Consider the following 19570-nt stretch of genomic DNA (forward strand, 5'->3'; position numbering starts at 1 on the left):
CTATTGCATGCAATTAAGCAACAGCATGGTTGGCACTAGCTGCATGCAGAAATCATTATAATGAGCTAGAAATAAAAAAATTAGTACATGGTCTGCATTGCTAGCAAAAGGCATAGAGGCATTGTAGTCTGCATACTAATCTTTATGTGATATCTAATTTAGCCCCCTGCCAGATCTGTTGTTATGAAGCACACTGCATATTTGATTTAATGACAGAGATTCATGTGAATGTGTACGGCTGCTGCACAATGGTATGCTTATAACATGAAGTCAGAAAGTTGTGCACTGAAAAGCCACTATTTGAGCAAGTAATTGGGGCCCAACTCCATTGCAGTGATATTAAAGGCACCAGTAAATCAAGATTTTAAACCAATGTCCCACCTTTGTCACAGAACCTTGAATGCCTGCCTGAGGGAAAATGTTCAAGAAAGAATAAAATCACAACACCTGGTGTTGTGTGGATTTTAACTTTGTACACCCCAGTCCAACACCGGCATCTCCAAATCAAAAAAGAATAGGGAGGTTATTCCACTGTTCAGAGTAATATTTATCCTTTAAATAGCAACATTTAAAAAACCTTGGTCTCTTAACTCATGCAGTTTGTGGGCCCTTGACCAGTGCATTTGCTGATGGTGTACCTACAACTAGCCTGCCTTCAATGGCTGTAGATGCTCCAGGCCACCTTGGGGACATGTATGGTGTTGTGTAAGTGCTTTGCTTTGTCTATACAGTGCTATATTTTATTTAAAATTACTGTAAATCAATATATAGTGAACTTCACTCTCTATATTTTTCATTTCTACATTTTCTATCATCCAGGTCCATATTTTTAAAACATTCTTCTCCCTGCAATTGTACAACTTGATCACTGGGTTGCACCACCTTAACTTTTCTTTGAACCTTTCCATACTGTGTGTTCACAACGTAGTCTGTGTGTGGTAGAGAGACTAAACACAGTCTGCCTGGCCACTTTGTTGCTTATCTGCTCAGTCTGCGAGCATGATTCAAAGCTTCAGTACCTGGCTCTCACTCTGACATTTCTGTCCTTGGCTCACTGCAATCATCCCTGAAGTTCAACCCAAGGAGCAGACCTCAGCAATTTTCGGATTATAAACTCTGCCCCTCATTTTGATTCTCTTTTTCTGTTTGTCTTAATCTGGTTTCTCTTTTTGTTCATTATTCTGGCATTTGCACCCACTTGGAACAAATGCTTAATCTCGTTTTTGCAAGGAAAATGGGGTTTTGGCCTTTATTGCTAAGGGGGTGGAATTTAAACATAAGGAGATCTTACAACTGTACAGTGCGTTGGTGAGGCCACACTTGGAGTACTGTATACAGTTATAATCTTCGTATTGACAAAAGGATGTATTCACAGCTCAAGGAATTTACTAGGCTGACTCCAGGGCTGAAGGGGTTGACTTACCAAGGATGGCTAAATATGTTGCACTTTTTTTAGAGATTTGGAAGAATGACGGGCGATCATATTGAACTTGCAAGATTCGAGGGGGCTTGCCAGGTTAAATGGCGAGAAGTTGTACCCATTAGTGGGGGAACCTCAAACAAGAGGACATAGTTGAAGAATAAGTGGACGCTTAATTAAAACTCTGATGCAAAGAAGTTTCTTTGTAAAGAAATTACTGCCTGAAATTCTCTAATCCTGGGAGTTGTGAAGGCTAGATCACTGAAAATATTTAAAGATGGGGTTGAGTTTTGAGATCTGGAGGAGCTAGCACTAAAAAGAAGTTGAGGTCTTGGACAGATCTTGTAAAATCATGGAGCAGGCTTGAGAGGATGAGCTCCCTACTCATGCTGTTTCTTAGGGTTCTTTTGTCCTTTGTTCCTTGACATCTTTGTCATTTTATCTCTCTCGCTCTCAGATCTATTCCAGACTTTCACTTTCATTCAACAATTCCCACTACCCTCCCTGTCCCTTCATGACAATATAACCAACGCCATTTGCAACACGTCATATTGAAGCAGTCTACATTCAAATGTAACGAGATCTAGACAGTATCCAGGCTTGGGGTGACAGTAACATTTGCACCACAATGACCATCGCCAATAAGAGACAACCTAACCACTCCCTTTGACATTCAATTGTGTTGCTATGACTGACTTCCCCCACTATCAATATCTGAGGTTATCATTAACTAGAAACTCAACTCGACTCTACACGAAAACACAGTGGCAACAAAAGCAGGCCAGAGGCTTGGAATACTGCAGCAAGTAACTCTCACCTCCTGTCTCCCCAAAGCCTGTCCACCATCTACAAAGCACAAGTCAGGGATATGATGGAATACTCCCCATTTGCCTGGATGCATCCATCTCCAGTCACACCCAAGAAGCTTGACATCATCCAGGACAAAGCAGCCCACTTGATTTGCACCACATTCACAAACATCCACTCGCTCCATCACTGACACTCAGTAGCAGCAGTGTGCCCTGTCTAAAATATGCACTGCAGAAATTCACCAAAGATTCTTAGGTAGCACCTTCCAAACCCATAATTACTTCCATCTAGAAGGGCACGGTCAGCAGATGCATGGTAATACTAGCACTGCTAGTTCCCCTCCAAGTCACTCACCATTCTGACTTGGAAATATGTCACCATTCCCTCACTTGCTTGATCAAAGTCCTGGAGTCCCTTCCCTGTGGGCATTGTGAGTCAACCAACAGACTGCAGCGGTTCAAGATGGCAACTCATTACCACCTTCTCAAATACAACTAAAAATGGGCAATAAATACTTGTCCAGCTAACAACACCCAGTCCCATGAGAGAATTACAGAAGTGTATTTCTAAAAGCTTCAGTTCTGAGTAAGTGTCTTATTCAGATTTGTTTCACTATCCACAGATGATACCAGGGCTATCCATTGTTTACTTTGTGTTTTATTCCTCATTTCCCCTCCTTGTTGAATACCAGATATTCACCTCCAATTCAGACAGCTTGATTACTAACTGTGTATTCTTAAACTTGAAAGTTAAATACAGAGGTAAAGACATTATAGCAACTAAATAAATCAGTGGCTATCATTTGTCTTCACTTAACTCACGTGGTCATTCCTATTTATCACAAACCATTTAATTCTCATTAGCATGAATAATGTTATTAGAATTAGAATTCCCACAGTGTGGAAGCAGGTTACACCGACCCTCCAAAGCACAACCCACCCAGACACATTCTCCTAACTGATATTTACCTCTGACTTAACCTACACTGTGGACAATTTTAGCATGGCCAGTTCACCTAACCTGCGCAACTTTGGAATATGGGAGGAAACCCACACAGACACTGGGCAAACGTGCAAACTACACGCAGTTGCTTAAGGCTGGAATTGAATCCAGTTCCCTGGCACTGTGAGGCAGCAGTGCCAACCACTGTGCCGCTCTATGTAAGAAAAATCTTTGTATCTGTAGCAATCTTTAATTTATTCTGAAATGTTTTTAATAATAGATTTTCCTGTCTACATATAGAATAGAAATAGTTTATGCAAATTTGTTTTTCCACTTATATTCCCCTGGTGGATTTATAGAATTACCATGTGACCCATTAACTTGAGTTGTTTTCATTATAAGTTTGAAATTAGAAAGTTAGTATATAATTATATGAACCAAGAAAAGAATGTGTTACTTTAAATTGTAAATAGCATTATCTTTGCAGGTCCTGTTCTGATTATCCTTGCACTTTAGCTAAGATTTACCTTGGGTCAGCGCTTGTTCTTGATTCCCGATGTATAACACTACTGGAGATTGAGTGTATGCCATGCATGTAGCAAACACTTCCTCCTATCACATTTGACTGCTATATTTCTATTAGTAAAGGATATAAAAATGAAAACATGGCAAATTCATTCAAAGGGCAAGAATGTGTACTGTCAGACAAATTACATCTGTAATGAACAGTAACACTGAAAACTCGCAAGTGTGTGTGATTGGTCTAGATGGCCTCTGTCTAGTAACGTACCGGCATTGATGCCTGCATTAATGCAGGATTTAGTTTTTGAGTATGGACAGAATGTAGTCACAATTGGGATGCCATCTGTTATATTTTTACAGCATTGGGAGTTTAATGACTTGGGTGATAAATATGTGGACTGTCTTTCAATATGGGAATTTAGTACTATTCATAAACAGTCCCTGATTCAAAATTCTCGAACTCACACCTTGGCAGTACTGCTGGTGAACTTGCACTGTACAGATTGCAACAGTTCAAGGTAGCAGGTCACCAACATCTCCTCAAAGGCCATTAAGTACCAACAGCAAGTGTGCACCTCACTAGTGATGTTTCCATCCCATGAATACGTTAAAAGATATACCAACTGGCGAAATTTACATTTCTCAAGCCATTCAGAAATGGTTGATTTTTAGTTCTTTGAACATTTTTGTTTTTAGAACATTAAGTGGCAAAATGTTCAATTCTGACCCATTTGAACTTTATTTGCCTCTGTAAATGGGTTTACATAAATTTCGACAGTAAGGTATGCAATGTCAATGTAGATTGCAAACCTCAAATCTCAAAGGAAAGAAATAAATCTGTGAAGAATTAAAATAAAACTTGGATATTAGATTAGATTCCCTACAGTGTGGAAACAAGCCCTTCAGCCCAACCATCCACATCGACCCTCCGCAGAGTAATCCCCCAGACCCATTTCACTCTAACCAATGCACTATGGTGTAATTTAGAATGGCCAATTTACCTGACCTGCACATTTTTGCTTGGTGGGAGGAAACCGGAGCATCTGGAGGAAACCCACGCAGACACAGGGAGAATGTGCTAACTCCACACAGACAGTCACCCAAAGCTGGAATTGAACCTGGGACCCTGGTGCTGTGAGGCAGCAGTGCTAACCACTGAGTCACCGTGCCGCCCACATATATCCAGAATTTCCATGACCCCTCAATGTTAAAAGTTTCTTTTAACCAGTAAAGTAGTTTTGACATCAAGCCCCTCTCAGGAATGCAGTGTATTTGATAATGTAATGCTTTACAGAGATATAATTTTTTTTTGCTTAGGATCAACGTAATATTGCTAGCTGGATGGTAGCAGATAAACTAGAACTTGTAGCCCCTGAAGTAAGAAACGGCCAACCCGCTGTGCCTGCATCTGATGTTTTTGCTTATGGCTGTTTGCTTTTATGGGTATGTTTAATTTATATTAAATATAATTCACCTGAACAGCAATGATTTTTTTTTTAGTGGTGAGTAAAGTCATGAATAAGGGACTGCCTATGGATGCTATTTATGTGGACTTGCAGAAGGCATTTGATAAAAACTGTCCACAAGAAACTGTTAATCTAAAACTGACGCTCAAAACTAGGGGCAAGTAGTTAACTAAGTTTGGCAATTGGCTGAATAGACAAAGACAGAGTATGGAAAGTTAGCAATGTCTCTTAATTGGTAGGGTATGAGTAGTAGTATTCAAGGAGGGTTTGTTTGAAATATGAAAATTAGGAAAAGGCTGTTTGATTCCTCGGGCCTGTGCCATGCGCACACCTACACACACACACATCCGCAGACACCTTAATTTCTCATTTGTGCAGCTCACTATAACAGTCAACGTACGATATTTTTTTTAAACATCTAGCTACCTCCTCTTTAAATGTGATCTAATTTCCATAACACTCTGGTAGACAATTCCAGACATTCACTACCCTCTGGAAAAGTAATACTGTTTCATTACAATTTTAAATTAATGTCCCTTTACTCTATAATCTAGTCCCCTAATTTAAGATTCCCCTACAAAAACATCTTCTCAAATCTACCCTGTCAAGCCGCCTCATATCTTTTGTTTCCAGTTTCTCAAGCACCTTTTTATCCACTGCATTTATTAACAAGTTTGAGATGGGTGGTGAGCTACCATTCCAAGTTGGTTGATGACACAAAAATAGGTGACATTATAAGCAACATTGGTGGAAGCATAAAGTTTCAGAGGTGCTGATAGTAGCTGAAGGAAACTGTAGGAGCAGTTAAGGGCTAAAGACAGTTAGGGATCCAATCCATCGAACATTAAAATGTCGTGGACAAGTCCAAAAAATTTGATTGCTGGCTTTTGCATCAAGGCATAGAACTCATGGTAAACCATATAAAAGTTGCACCTGGAGTATTGTTTCTGGTTCTGGATACCACGTGTTAGGACCTTACAAGAAATGCACTATATATTTACCGGAGTGATGTCTAGATTCAAAGAGTTAAATTATGAACCGGAATCATGCAAACTAGGATTGTTCTGCTGAGAATTTAGAAGATTAAAAGTTGATTTGATTGAAGTTTCCAAGATGTTAAGAAGTAATAGGACAATTAGAAAGCAATGATAAGGAGAAATGCTGAAGATTAGAACTAGATTTTTCAGGAGTTAAGATAGGTACAAGCTTGACGCCCTTCCATGAATTTATTGTAATTTTGCATTGGAAATTATTTGTTGTTAATCAAAGCATTATAAGGTACAGGGGAAAAGTGGATACGTGGAGTTAAGTCACAGATCAGTCATGATCTCACTGAATAACAAAATATGCTTGATGAACTAATTGGTTTGCTGTGCTCTGCTGCTAGGTTCTGAGTTAGTAAGATGTCAAAATGCTAATATTTGAAACTATAACATTGTTTTATATTTTTGCAGCTGAATTTTCCAAAGAATAACTTAAAAACAAACTCCGATGGAACTCCAGATGTTAGTGAGCTAAGTATTGTAAGCAAATTTATTGCTTATTAGGTTTGCTGGTTATCACTTTGTAAAATCTTTGTTTGCAGTCTTCAAGAGATGGTTCATGCATTGTCCATGTGTTTTCTCCAGTGCAGCGTGATCATAAATACAGCCAGTTAATCATTTTTTTTTGTCAAATTGAGTAAATGTTTATTTGCATGACTATTTTAATCCATTAACAAAAGGTATGGGCCAATGATTTGGAATGAGCGTGCCCTGAAAAAGCAATTTACTTAACTGAAATTTGAAAATAAAGCAATTACTGAATATAGGAGTGAATTACTGCAGACACTGGAATCTGTAAACAACAAATACTGAAGATCACAGCAGGTCAGGCAGCATCCATGGAGAGAGTAGAAGCTAACGTTGAGTCTAAATGATTCTTCATCAGAGCTAAAGTGAAGTATGGAGGGGGCAGCAGCATTTGTGCAATTATGGTGGGGTTTGGGTGGAGGTTTGGAGTGCTCAGAGAGAAAGGATGTTGATGGTTCTCATTAAGTGATTGCAATGTAAGAATGGCAGAATAATGCTATGTCTAACTGCCAGTCTGGAAATAACAGAATGATCCAGACCTTCCCATAGCCAGTCATTTCAACACTGCGTCCTGCTCACATGCCCACTTGTCTGTCCTTGTCATGCTGCAACGCTCCAGCATATCACTGGAGCAAAATCTCCTCTTCAAATTGGACACTTTATAACCTTCTGGGCTCCATATTGAGTTCAGATTATGAACCCATTCCGCTTTGCTTTTTACATTCTCTGTCACCATGTCCTCTCTCCCGTCCCACCCACCCCAGTGGGATTGTCTGTTCTTTCTAGTCTGGCGGTTAGACACACCATCATTTTGTCATTCTCACATTCCAATTCCCCCCCCCCGCCCCAAACTATTGCATAAAACTGTCCCCTCCACTCTTCACTCTGAAGATGGAGGATAGAATAAAATTCTAACTGGGACAGGTTGCTCCTTTTTTTTGAGGTATTTTAGGTGTTGGAGGTGATTTACTTGAATTCCAGGAGCAGCGATTATTGTTTTAAATGCTGTTGCATTGTTTTGGAACTATGGGGGGGGAGGAGGAGTCAAAACAGTGGCACTTTTTAAAGAGAGGGGGACAGACAATAGACAGTACATGGTCAGGTTAGTGCAGCAGAGAGAGAAAGAAACCCACACTGCTAACTGACACAGCAGTGAACCTGCACAGTTACTGCCTTTGCTGTTGAATTCATGTATCACTGGACATCAGAGTGCTTCTGGGAAAATTAATGAAGTGAAATTCACAACTGATCTTGGAGGAACCTGTTTGGGAGAGGTCACGCACAAACAGATAAGTGAACAGTTCTAAGTATAGCCTTGCTGTAAGTCTAAAATAGTGAGGTATAGTGTGTTTTTTTTTTATGTTTTATTGAGAAATGTCTCTTGATTAAATGTGAAAATATAAGCCATAAGTATTAAGTTAGCCTGGAGCAGTGTTTTGTAGAGGAATAAAACAGTGCTATTTTCTGGGCCTGCAGATTTGGAATAAGCAAAAATGGCTCTTAGTAGAGTGATATGTGCTTCTTGTCGAATGTGGGAGTTTAGGGAGTTTGTGTTACTAAGGATTATATTTGCAATAAATGCAAATCTGCAAATCCTATCAGATCGAATGGATTGGTTGGAGAGATAGTTAGAGGTAATGAAGAAGTATAAGAGCAAGGGGGTGCGATGGATGGCAGTTGTAGGAAGGGAGAAAAGTTGCAGATACAGTCACATAGATGGGTTAACTCCAGGAAAGGTAAGAGAGATAGGCAGGTAGTGCAGGTGTCTTCTGTGGCTATCCCCATTTCAAACACGTATGCTGTTTTTGAAAATGTAGGAGGTGAGGAATTCTCAGGGGAATGTAGTCCGAACAGCCAAGTTTCTGGTATTGAGATGGACTCTAATGCAGTGAGGAGTGTGTCGGGTTCCAAGAGATCAATTGTGTTGGGGGACTCTCTAGTCCGAGGTAAAGACCGACATTTCTGTGGCCAGCAACGAAAAAGCAAAATGATGTGTTGTTTGCCTGATGCCAGGATCAAGGATGTCTCAGAGTATGCAAAACATTCTCAAGGGGGAGAGAGCCCAACAGGAGGTCATTGTACACATTGGGACCAACGACACAGAAAGGGAAGAGGATGAGATTCTGAAGGGACAATATAGAGAGTTAGGCAGGAATTTTAAAAGAAGGTCCTCGAGAGTCGTAATATCTGGGTTACTTTTGGTGCTCTGAGCTAATGAGGGTAGGAAAAGGAGAACGGAACAGATGAATGCATGGCTGATGAGTTGGTTTGTTGGGGGGGGGGGGGGAAGGATTCACATTTTTGGAACATTGGCATTTCTTTTGGGGTAGAAGTCACCTGTGCAAGGACGGATGACATCTGAATTGAAAGGGGACTAATATACTGGCAGGGAAATTTGCTAGATCTGCTGTGGATGATTTAAACTAGAAAGGTGGTGGGCTGGGAGATAGGAAAGAGATCAGTCTGAGATTGGGACAGTTGAGAAAAGAAGCGAGTCAAACAGTTAGGGCAGGCAGTGACAAAGCAGAGAACAAGGTGGGACTGATGAATTAAACTCCATTTATTTCAATGCAAGAGGCCTAACAGGGAAGGCAGATGAACTCAGGGCATGGTTAGGAACATGGGACTGGGATATCATAGCAATTATAGAAAGTGGCTCAGGGATGGACAGGACTGGCAGTTTAATTTTCCAGGATACAACTTCTACAGGAAGGACAGAAAGGGAGGTAAGAGGGGAGGGGAGTGGCGTTTTTGAGAAGGGACAGCATTACAGCTGTACTGAGGAAGGATATTCCCAGAAATACATCCAGGGAATTATTTGGGTGGAACTGGAAAAATAAAGAAGGGATGATCACCCAATTGGGATTGTATTATAGACCACCTAATAGTCAGAGGGAAATTGAGAAACAAATTTGTAATGAGGTCTTGGTTATCTGTAAGAATAATAGGGCAGTTATGGTAGGGAATTTTAACTTTCCAAACATAGTCAGGGACCGACATAGTGTTAAAGGTTTAGATGGAGAGGAATTTAAGTGTGTACAAGAAATCTGTTTGATTAAGTATGTGGATGTACTTACTAGAGAAGGTGCAAAACCTGACCTGCTCTTGGTAGGGCAGGTGACTGAGGTGTTAGTGGGGGAGCATTTTGGGGCCAGCGATCATAATTCAATTAGTTTTAAAATAGTGATGGAAAAGGATAGCCTGGATCTAAAAGTTGAAGTTCTAAATTAGAGGAAGGCTAAGTTTGCTGGTATTAGGCAAGAACTTTCAAAAGCTGATTGGGGGCATTTGTTCGCAGGTAAAGGGACGGTTGGAAAATGGGAAGCCTTGAGAAATGAGGTAACGAGAATCCAGAGAAAGTATATTCCTGTTGGGGGTGAAAGGAAAGGCTGATAGGTGTAGGAAATGCTGGATGTCTGAAGAAATTGAGGGTTTGGTTAAGAAAAAGAAGGAAGCATATGTCAGGTATAGACAGCTAAGATTGAATGAATCCTGAGAGTATGAAGGCAGTATGAGTATACTTAAGAGGGAAATCAGGAGGGCATAAAGGGGACATGAGATAGCTTTGGCAAATTGAGTTAAGGAGAATCCAAAGGGTTATTTGAAATTAAAGACAAAATGCTAACTAGGGAGAGAATAGGGCCCCTCAAAGATCAGCAAGGCGACGTTTGTGTGGAGCTCCAGGAGATGGGGGAGATACTAAACAAGTATTTTGCATCAGTATTTACTGTAAAGAAGGACATTGAAGATATAGAATGTGGGGAAATAGATGGTGACATCTTGAAAAATGTCGATATTACAGAAGAGGTGGTGCTGAATGTCTTGAAACGCATAAGCGTGGGTAAATCCGCAGGACCTGATCAAGTGTACGTTAGAGCTCTGTGGAAAGCTAGGGAAGTGATTGCTGGGTCTCTTAATGAGATAATTGTATCATCGATAGTGACAGGTTAACTGCAGGAAGATTGGAGGTTGGCTAATGTGGTGCCACTGTTTAAGAAGGGTGGTAAGGACAAGCCAGGGAACTATAGACCAGTGAGTCTGACATTGGTGATGGGCAAGTTGATGGAGGGAATCCTGAGGGACAGGATGTACATGTATTTGGAAAGGCAAGGACTAATAGTCAACATGGCTTTATTCATGGAAAATCATGCCTTACTAACTTGATTGAGTTTTTTGAAGAAGTAACAAAGAGGATTAATGAGGGCAGACCAGTAGACATGATCTATAAGCACTTCAGTAAGGCGTTTGACAAGGTTCCCTATGGTAAAAACAATGACTGCAGACGCTGGAAACCAGATTCTGGAACAGTGGTGCTGGAAGAGCACAGCAGTTCAGGCAGCATCCAAGGAGCAGCGAAATCGACGTTTCAGGCAAAAGCCCTTCATCAGGAATAAAGGCAGTGAGCCTGAAGCATGGAGAGATAAGCTAGAGGAGGGTGGGGGTGGTGGGAAAGTAGCATAGAGTACAGTGGGTGAGTGGGGGAGGGGATGAAGGTGATAGGTCAGGGAGGAGAGGGTGGAGTGGATAGGTGGAAAAGGAGCTAGGCAGGTCGGACAAGTCCGGACAAGTCATGGGGACAGTGCTGAGTGGGAAGTTTGGAACTAGGGTGAGGTGCAGAAAGGGGAAGTGAGGAAACTGTTGAAATCCACATTGATGCCCTGGGGTTGAAATGGTCCGAGGTGGAAGATGAGGTGTTCTTCCTCCAGGCGTCTGGTGGTGAGGGAGCGGCGGTGAAGGAGGCCCAGGACCTCCATGTCCTCGGCAGAGTGGGAGGGAGGGTTGAAATGTTGGGCCACGGGGCGATGTGGTTGATTGGTGCGGGTGTCTTGGAGATGTTCCCTAAAGCGCTCTGCTAGGAGGCGCCCAGTCTCCCCAGTGTAGAGGAGACTGCATCGGGAGCAACGGATACAATAAATGATATTAGTGGATGTGCAGGTAAAACTTTGTTGGATGTGGAAGGCTCCTTTAGGGCCTTGGATAGAGGTGAGGGAGGAGGTGTGAGCATAGGTTTTACAGTTCCTGCGGTGGCAGGGGAAAGTGCCAGGATGGGAGGGTGGGTTGTAGGAGGGCATGGACCTGACCAGGTAGTCACGGAGGGAACGGTCTTTGCGGAAGGCGGAAAGGGGTGGGGAGGGAAATATATCCCTGGTGGTGGGGTCTTTTTGGAGGTGGCGGAAATGTCGGCAGATGATTTGGTTTATGCGAAGGTTTGTAGGGTGGAAGGTGAGCACCAGGGGTGTTCTGTCCTTGTTACGGTTGGAGGGGTGTGGTCTGAGGGCGGGGGTGTGGGATGTGGACGAGATGCGTTGGAGGGCATCTTTAACCACGTGAGAAAGGAAATTGCGGTCTCTGAAGAAGGCGGCCATCTGGTGTGTTCTCTGGTGGAACTGGTCCTCCTGGGGGCAGATACGGTGGAGGTGGAGGAATTGGGATTACGGGATGGCATTTTTGCAAGAGGTAGGGTGGGAAGAGGTGTAATCCAGGTAGCTGTGGGAGTTGGTGGGTTTGTAAAAAAAAGTCAGTGTCAAGTTGGTCGTCATTAATGGAGATGGAGAGGTCCAGGAAGGGGAGGGAGGTGTCAGAGATGGTCCAGGTAAATTTAAGGTCAGGGTGGAATGTGTTGGTGAAGTTGATGAATTGCTCAACCTCCTCGCGGGAGCACGGGGTGGCGCCAATGCAGTCATCAATGTAGCGGAGGAAGAGGTGGGGAGTGGTGCCGGTGTAATTACGGAAGATCAACTGTTCTACGTAGCCAACAAAGAGACAGGCATAGCTGGGGCCCATACGTGTGCCCATGGCTACCCCTTTGGTCTGGAGGAAGTGGGAGGATTCAAAGGAGAAATTGTTAAGGGTGAGGACCAGTTCGGCCAGACGAATGAGTGTTGGTAGAAGGGTGCTGTTGGGGACATTGGGAGAGGAAAAAACGGAGGACTTGGAGGCCTTGTCATGGCGTTTGGAAGTGTAGTGGGATTGGATAATAATGGTGAAGATGAGGCGTTGGGGGCTGGGGAAACGGAAGTCCTTGGAGGAGGTGGAGGGCGTGGGTGGTGTCTCGAACGTATGTGGGGAGTTCCTGGACTCGGGGAGGATAGGACAGTGTCGAGGTAGGTAGAGATGAGTTCAGTGGGGCAGGAGCATGCTGAGACAATGGGTTGGCCAGGGTGGTCAGGCTTGTGGATCTTGGGAAGGAGGTAGAACTGGGCAGTGCGGGGTTCCTGGACTATGAGGTTGGAAGCTGTGGGTGGGAGATCTCCTGAGGTGATGATGTTCTGTATGGTCTGGGAGGTGATGGTTTGGTGATGGGGGGTGGGGTCATGGTCAAGGGGGCAGTAGGAAGAGGTGTCCTCGAGTTGAAGTTTGGCTTCAGCGGTGTAGAGGTCAGTGCGCCAGACTACCACTGCGCCCCCTTTATCCGCTGGCTTAATGGTGAGGTTGGGATTGGAGCAGAGGGATTGGAGTGTTGCACTTTGTGAGGGTGAGGGTGAGAGGTTGGAGTGGGGGAGGGGGGTAGACCGGTTGAGGCGGTTAATGTCCCGGCGGCAGTTGGAAATGAAGAGGTCGAGGGCAGGTAATAGGCCAGCGCGGGGTGTCCAGGTGGATGCAGTGTGTTGGAGGTGGGCGAAGGGGTCCTCGGAAGGTGGACGGGAATCCTGGTTGTGAAAGTAAGCACGGAGGCAGAGGCGACGGAAGAAGTGTTCGACGTCACGGTGTGTATTAAATTCATTGATGCGTGGACAGAGGGGAATGATTTGGATGTGAGCATCAGAGGTGTAGTTGGTAAGTTTGCAAATGACACCAAAATTGGAGGTGTAGTCATCAGCGAAGGAGATTACCTCAAAGTACAACGGGATTGTGCTCAGATAGGGCAGTGGGGTGAGGAATAGCAGATGGAGTTTAATTTAGATAAACAAGAGGTGCTGCATTTAGGGAAAGCAAATCTTAGCAGGATTTATATACTTTATGGTAAGGTCCTCGGGAGTGCTGCTGAACAAAAAGACCTTGGAGTGCACGTTCGTAGCTCCTTGAAAGTGGTGTTGCAGGTCGATAAGATAGTGAAGGTGGCACTTGGTATGATTTCCTTTCTTGGTCAGAGTATTGAGTACAGGAGTTGGGAGGTCATTGGTTATGCCACTTTTGGAATATTGCATGCATTTCTGGTCTCCTTGCTATTGGAAGGATGTTGTGACAGTTGAAAGGGCTCAAAAGATTTACAAGGATGTTGCCAGGGTTGGAGGATTTGAGCTATAGGCATTGGTTGAATAGGCTGGAGATATTTTTCCTGGAGCAGTGAAGGCTGAGGGGTGACCTTCTTGAGGTTTATAAAATCGTGAGGGCCATGGATAGGATAAATAGACAAAGATTTTTCCCTGCGGTGGGGGAGTCCAGAACTAGAGGGAATTAGGGTGAGAGTGAAAGATAGGAGGGAGATCTAAGGAGCAACCTTTTAGCACATAGAGTGGTACGTGTATGGAATGAGCTTGCCAGAGGAAGTGGTGGAGGCTGGTACAATTGCAACATTTAAAAGGCATCTGGATGGGTATATGAATAGGAAGGATTTGGAGGGATATGGGCCAGGTGCTGGCAAGTGGGACTAGATTAAGTTGGGATATCTGGACAGCATGGACAAGTTGGACCAAAGGGTCTGTTTCCATGCTGTACATCCCTATGACTCTAAGAGTCATCCAGACTTATTGTTTGCTTGCTGTCTCTCTACATGGATGCTGCCTGACCTGCTGTGTCTCCAGCATTTTGTTTTCAGCAATTATTAAATTGTTGGTGAAAGCATAGGGTCTTGTTGCATGCACCCAAAATTTCTATATAAATTGATTCTATAATCTTGCTCTTTTGAGGTAAGATAATTGCCGACTAATGACATCCTTAACTTAGAGCTACCACACAACCTTTTCCTAACTTCCTATCAAAATGTCAAGTGCTCTTTAATAGTCTGATTCCATGTCTTGATCACTTTGCAACCATGTAATGTGCATACTCCTCTGAATATTACACTGGTGTTTCTCATGAAAGTCATGCCTTTCCAACATTCCATTGAATCTTTTGGCTTCCACAAATTCAACCTGCTTCAGGTAAATTCTAGAAAACCACATTCGTTCTTAGGATTTTATTAGCTTGTCAGTCACTATGCAAAATTGATTATGTATGTTACAGTTAAGGATTTAAAGATTTGAAAGGTGCTGTCAAAGGGACCCTGGGTGTGTTTCTATGGTTCATCTTGTAAATGGTACATACTCTGCATTGGTACTGGAGGGAGTGAAATATGATGGGTAAGGTGACAGCCAAGTGGTTTACTTTGTTATACATGGCACCAAATGTCTTGAGTGGTGTTGAAGGTGCACCCATCCAAGCAAGCGAAGAATATGCTATCACATTCCTGATACATAACTTGCAGGTATTGAGGATTCAGGAGGTGACTTACAGAATTCCTAGCCTCTAACCTGTTCTTGTAACTACAATCCGTACAAGACTTGTTCAGTTTCCGATCGTTGGTAACCCCCAGAATGTTGTTAATGGATATTTGGTGATGGTAGTGCCATTGAACGTCAAGGAGCAATGGTTAAATTCTCTTTTTGGAGATTGTCATTGTTCAGTGCTTATGTGGTGCAAGTGTTGTCACTTAGCTCATGCCTGGATATTGTCCAGGTATTGCTGCAATTATACACAGATTTCTAGTATCTGGGGAAACCGAAATGATGATGATTGTTAATGAATATCCCTACTTCCAATCTTTTATTGAAATGATGAAGCAGCTGGACCTTGAACAGCATTCTGAGGAATTCCTACAGAGATGTCCTGGAGCTGAGATTAGATTACCTACATTGTGGAAACAGGGCCCTTCGGGCCAATCAGTCCACACCAACCCTCCGAAGAGTAACCCACCCAGACCCATTTCCCTCTGACTAATGCACCTAACACTATGGGCAATTTAGCATGGCCAGTTCACCTGATCTGCACATCCTTGGACTGTGGTAGGAAGCGGAGCGCCTGGAGGAAACCCATGCAGACACTAGGAGAATATGAAAACTCCACACAGACAGTCGCCTGAGGTTGGAATCGAAACTGGGACTCTGGTGCTGTGAGGCATCAGTGCTAACCATTGAGCCACCATGAGATGACTAACCTCCAACAACCGTGACCTCCTTCCTTTGTATTTGTTATTACGGCAACAGGTGGAGAGTTTTCCCCTGATTCCCATTGATTCTAGTTTTTACCAGAGCTCTTTGGTGCCACATTTGGTCAAAGGCGGTCAGTCTCCCCTCCCCTTGGTTTTAGGCATATTTAATGCTGCTCGTGGTATGCTCCCCTGCATCTTTCATTGAACTACGGTTGATCTGGTAATTGGTTGAGTACGAGATATGCCTTGCCATGCCATTATAGTTTGTGGTAAATACAATTATTTTGCAGATGGCCCACGGTGGTTCATGGTTGTCCAGTTTTGAGTTGCTAGATCTCTTTGAAGTGTGTTCAATTTAACACCGCTGTAATCCCACACAATTTGGTGGGTATTCTAAATGTGAATACAGGGTTTTGCCTCCTCAGTGAATGTACAGTGGTCACTCTGACCATGTCTCTAAAACTCTAACCTGGATTACCAGTCCAGTGATATTACCAGTATACTAATGCCTCCCACTGAGAGTTGACTGGGTCTTCTTTGTTTTTCCTCTCTGTACCTGTCTGTTTTGTACTTAAATGAAATATCCAATTCACTTTTAAAAGTGCTATTTTGAAGAGTTAGAGCTATCATAGAATTCTGGACACTTTAATTGATTTTACTTGCTCCTCTGACAGATGTGAGTATTATTTTTATGGGATTGATTCACATTATCAATATCTGCTAGTGTGGTGATAAGACTTAGTGTGGTAAAAGTAGAATTATCTTGCTTATGTATCTGGGCTTGATTTGTTTTTTGCTCATGAATTTCATTCCTACAATGAGTGAAGTTGAACTAAAATAATACCTAAATGTTGTAAAATATTTTTGGATTTAATTGTTGATAGACGAGCAGTATCATTGGTGCAGACGGTGCAACAAAGTAAAGAATTGATGACAACATCAAATTTCGATAAGTCTTTAGAGAAAGCCATTTGCATTCTGTTCTACTGTCCTGTTATTGCAGCCACTTCCTGTGTCTGTCATGAGTTCAGTTTCAAAAAAGGGCCGAAGTGTGCATATGTTATTAAAAATGTCTTTTTAAATTTTTTTAGTCAAAGTTAATGGCTGTACTGTTCTTGGATCCCCCGCCCAGCCCTGACGCATGTGCACAGGCACATTCATGCACACAGCAGAGACATGCATGCGCGCGGACACAGTCATGACAATGATCTGCTGAGTTCAGACTTTTGGAATTACCACAGTAACATTGTACATGGTTGAAACCTGATATGCCAGACTTATTTTCATTAATTCCAGCTTGTCAGTGTCAGATGCCCTATGGGAAACCTAACACAGATTTTGATTAGAAGCCATGGTTTGGAAGAGCTGGTGTTGGACTGAGGTGGACAAAGTTAAAAATCTCACATCGAAGTACCTGATGAAGGAGCAGCGCCTTGAAAGCTAGTGCCTCCAACTAAACGTGTTGGACAATAACCTGGTTTTGTGTGATTTTTAACTTTGATTAGAAGCATGTTTTTAAAAAACTACTTTAACCATTTCCTATGGGGAAACTAAAATTTCAACGATGTGACATAGTGAATTAAGAACATCTATAATAGAACCATTTCTTGTTGTCAATACCAAAGGATTTTTCTTCTTCCTTTTTCAAAGGATCCTAAAATGCTGAGCCTAGTTTCAAGGATGATTTGTTTCAACCCTGATGACAGATTAAGAGTTGACCAGCTGTTAGAGGAAGATGACTTCTTGAAATTGAAAAAGCCTGACATTATTCAGGAAGAAACCAAAGCTCCTGCTCCAGATGAAATCATTATGAATAATGTTTTTACAAATGAAACCAAATCTGATCTGTTGGGTGTAGGTTCAACATAAAAACGTTTCCAGATTTATGCTTTGTAGTTTATTTTCATTCATTGTATCAAATATATTTTGTTGCATTCGTGCAATGTCCCAGGTTGCCAACAAATATTGAGAAATTATTTCCCATGAATAACAATAATGGGGTAGAATTCATTCTCGTTGCTGTTTTTAAATTTCTCCTGAGTTACAATTTCATTTGAGAAAAAATGAAGTTCTTTTCAAAAAAAATCCAGAAAATTCCCAATGCAGTCCATGTTCCTCATGCAATTTTAAAAATTTAGAATACACAATTTTTTAAAAAAAAAACCAGGAGAAAATTTGAATACCCATAATGTGCTCTTTTCAATGATTGGGTGAAAATGCCCACAGAAGACCTGTGAGTAAGCTGCTGAGATTGTTTCTGAGAGGACATTTTGATGTCGAGATTGATGAGCAGTATATATTTGTGTTACCAATTAGAGACTTTTATTCTGTGTTGGTATGTACTTTTCCAGGAAAAGATGTTTCCTGATCTTCAAATAGTTGAGTTCGACCACTGAAAAATTTAGAAAAATTGTGCAACTGTCATCCAAGATCTTATTACAAAAGAAAAATTAATTGATAAACTTACACCCTTGAGGACAAAGAAAGGCAAGAGGAACTATGCAACTTTGTTTTAGAAGGGAACATCAAAGTCAAACATTTTTCAGTTCAGTAATACCTTGTCCTGCGACGTGTTGCTCTGTTTTAAAAGTGTGCATAATAAAGAATACGAATTCTCTACCTATTGTTTTAAGCTCAATTATATTATGGACAGGCACATTGGAGAACAGTAAGTTGAGGGATGCATAGATTAAGTTATTATATTTTATTTTATATTAGGATTAAACTTCAGCACAACATCGTGAGCCAAAGGGACTGTTCTATGCTGTACTTTTCTATGTTCTATATGGTCACGAACAGCTCAGACAGTAAAGATAATAAATGGCTGGTACTGTCAGCAGCAGACTTTTCAGAACAAGTGTCTATTTGAAGTTACAAAAAAACCATTAGAATGTGACATCCTTCACTGAAAGGTGGTTTGTAATGTATGGTAAGTTTTTCAGGTTTTAAAGGTGGAGAGAGACATAACAAAACAATGAGATTCCTGACAATTTGTGAAAGGTCATTAGCAGCTGAAGATTCATGGTCTGCAAATGAAACATTGCACCTCTGGAGGGATACTGTGCAGCCTAATGCTGGGACTTCAGAATTAGAGACTATTGCAGGAACGAAACCCGCACCTTAATATTTGTCCAATCATTGTCCTGCATCCCCTGCCACCACAAGTCCTACCCCTTTCCACATCACCTTTTGGTGTCTGCCAGTTGAAAATCAGCTATACTTTCTAAATCGTTTCTGTCTCATGATTTAGCTCTGTGTTCTACTCTAGTTCAGCAGCTGTCAATTTGCTTCACCATTCTCATGTCCACCTTTTGGTGCCCTTGTCAGCATCAACACCTTTACTCTTCATTTTATTCTGTTTAATCTCATGTTATAATTTCCAATTTTGCTTCAGGTCCAATGAATGCGGACTTGATCTATCTGGTGCTGCACAATGGTTTGACCTCTCTCCCACTACATCTGACTGGACATATTAAACACTTTAGACTTTATTACATAGACCCAAGCAATTTGGCTCAAATGGTTAGTAGATGTAATCATAGTCCTGTTGGTGAGGTGTTTAATTTGACTGGGGAATGGGGGCAGAGTAAAGGTGTAACAGAAATGATGCACAGACAGATATAGAAAAGAAACCAAATCAATCTGGAAGGCGGAGCATCTACAGTCAAGGCACAAAGGGAAGCATGGCAAGGCTGAATCACATTTATTT

The 19570-nt window shown here is 42.0% G+C and overlaps 1 protein-coding gene across 1 annotated transcript in view; it reads left to right on the plus strand.

The window, feature by feature from the left end:
* The window catches only part of LOC132815931 (serine/threonine-protein kinase 31-like), a 79798-nt gene extending 73239 nt beyond the window's left edge, over positions 1-6559 (plus strand). Inside the window, 2 exon segments of the mRNA XM_060825302.1 lie at positions 5012-5137; positions 6548-6559. Of these exon segments, the coding sequence (XP_060681285.1) occupies positions 5012-5137; positions 6548-6559 (138 nt within the window).
* The last annotated feature ends 13011 nt before the right edge of the window (positions 6560-19570 follow it).

This window comes from Hemiscyllium ocellatum, chromosome 5 (assembly GCF_020745735.1).
Source record: "Hemiscyllium ocellatum isolate sHemOce1 chromosome 5, sHemOce1.pat.X.cur, whole genome shotgun sequence".
Lineage (NCBI taxonomy): Eukaryota > Metazoa > Chordata > Chondrichthyes > Orectolobiformes > Hemiscylliidae > Hemiscyllium > Hemiscyllium ocellatum.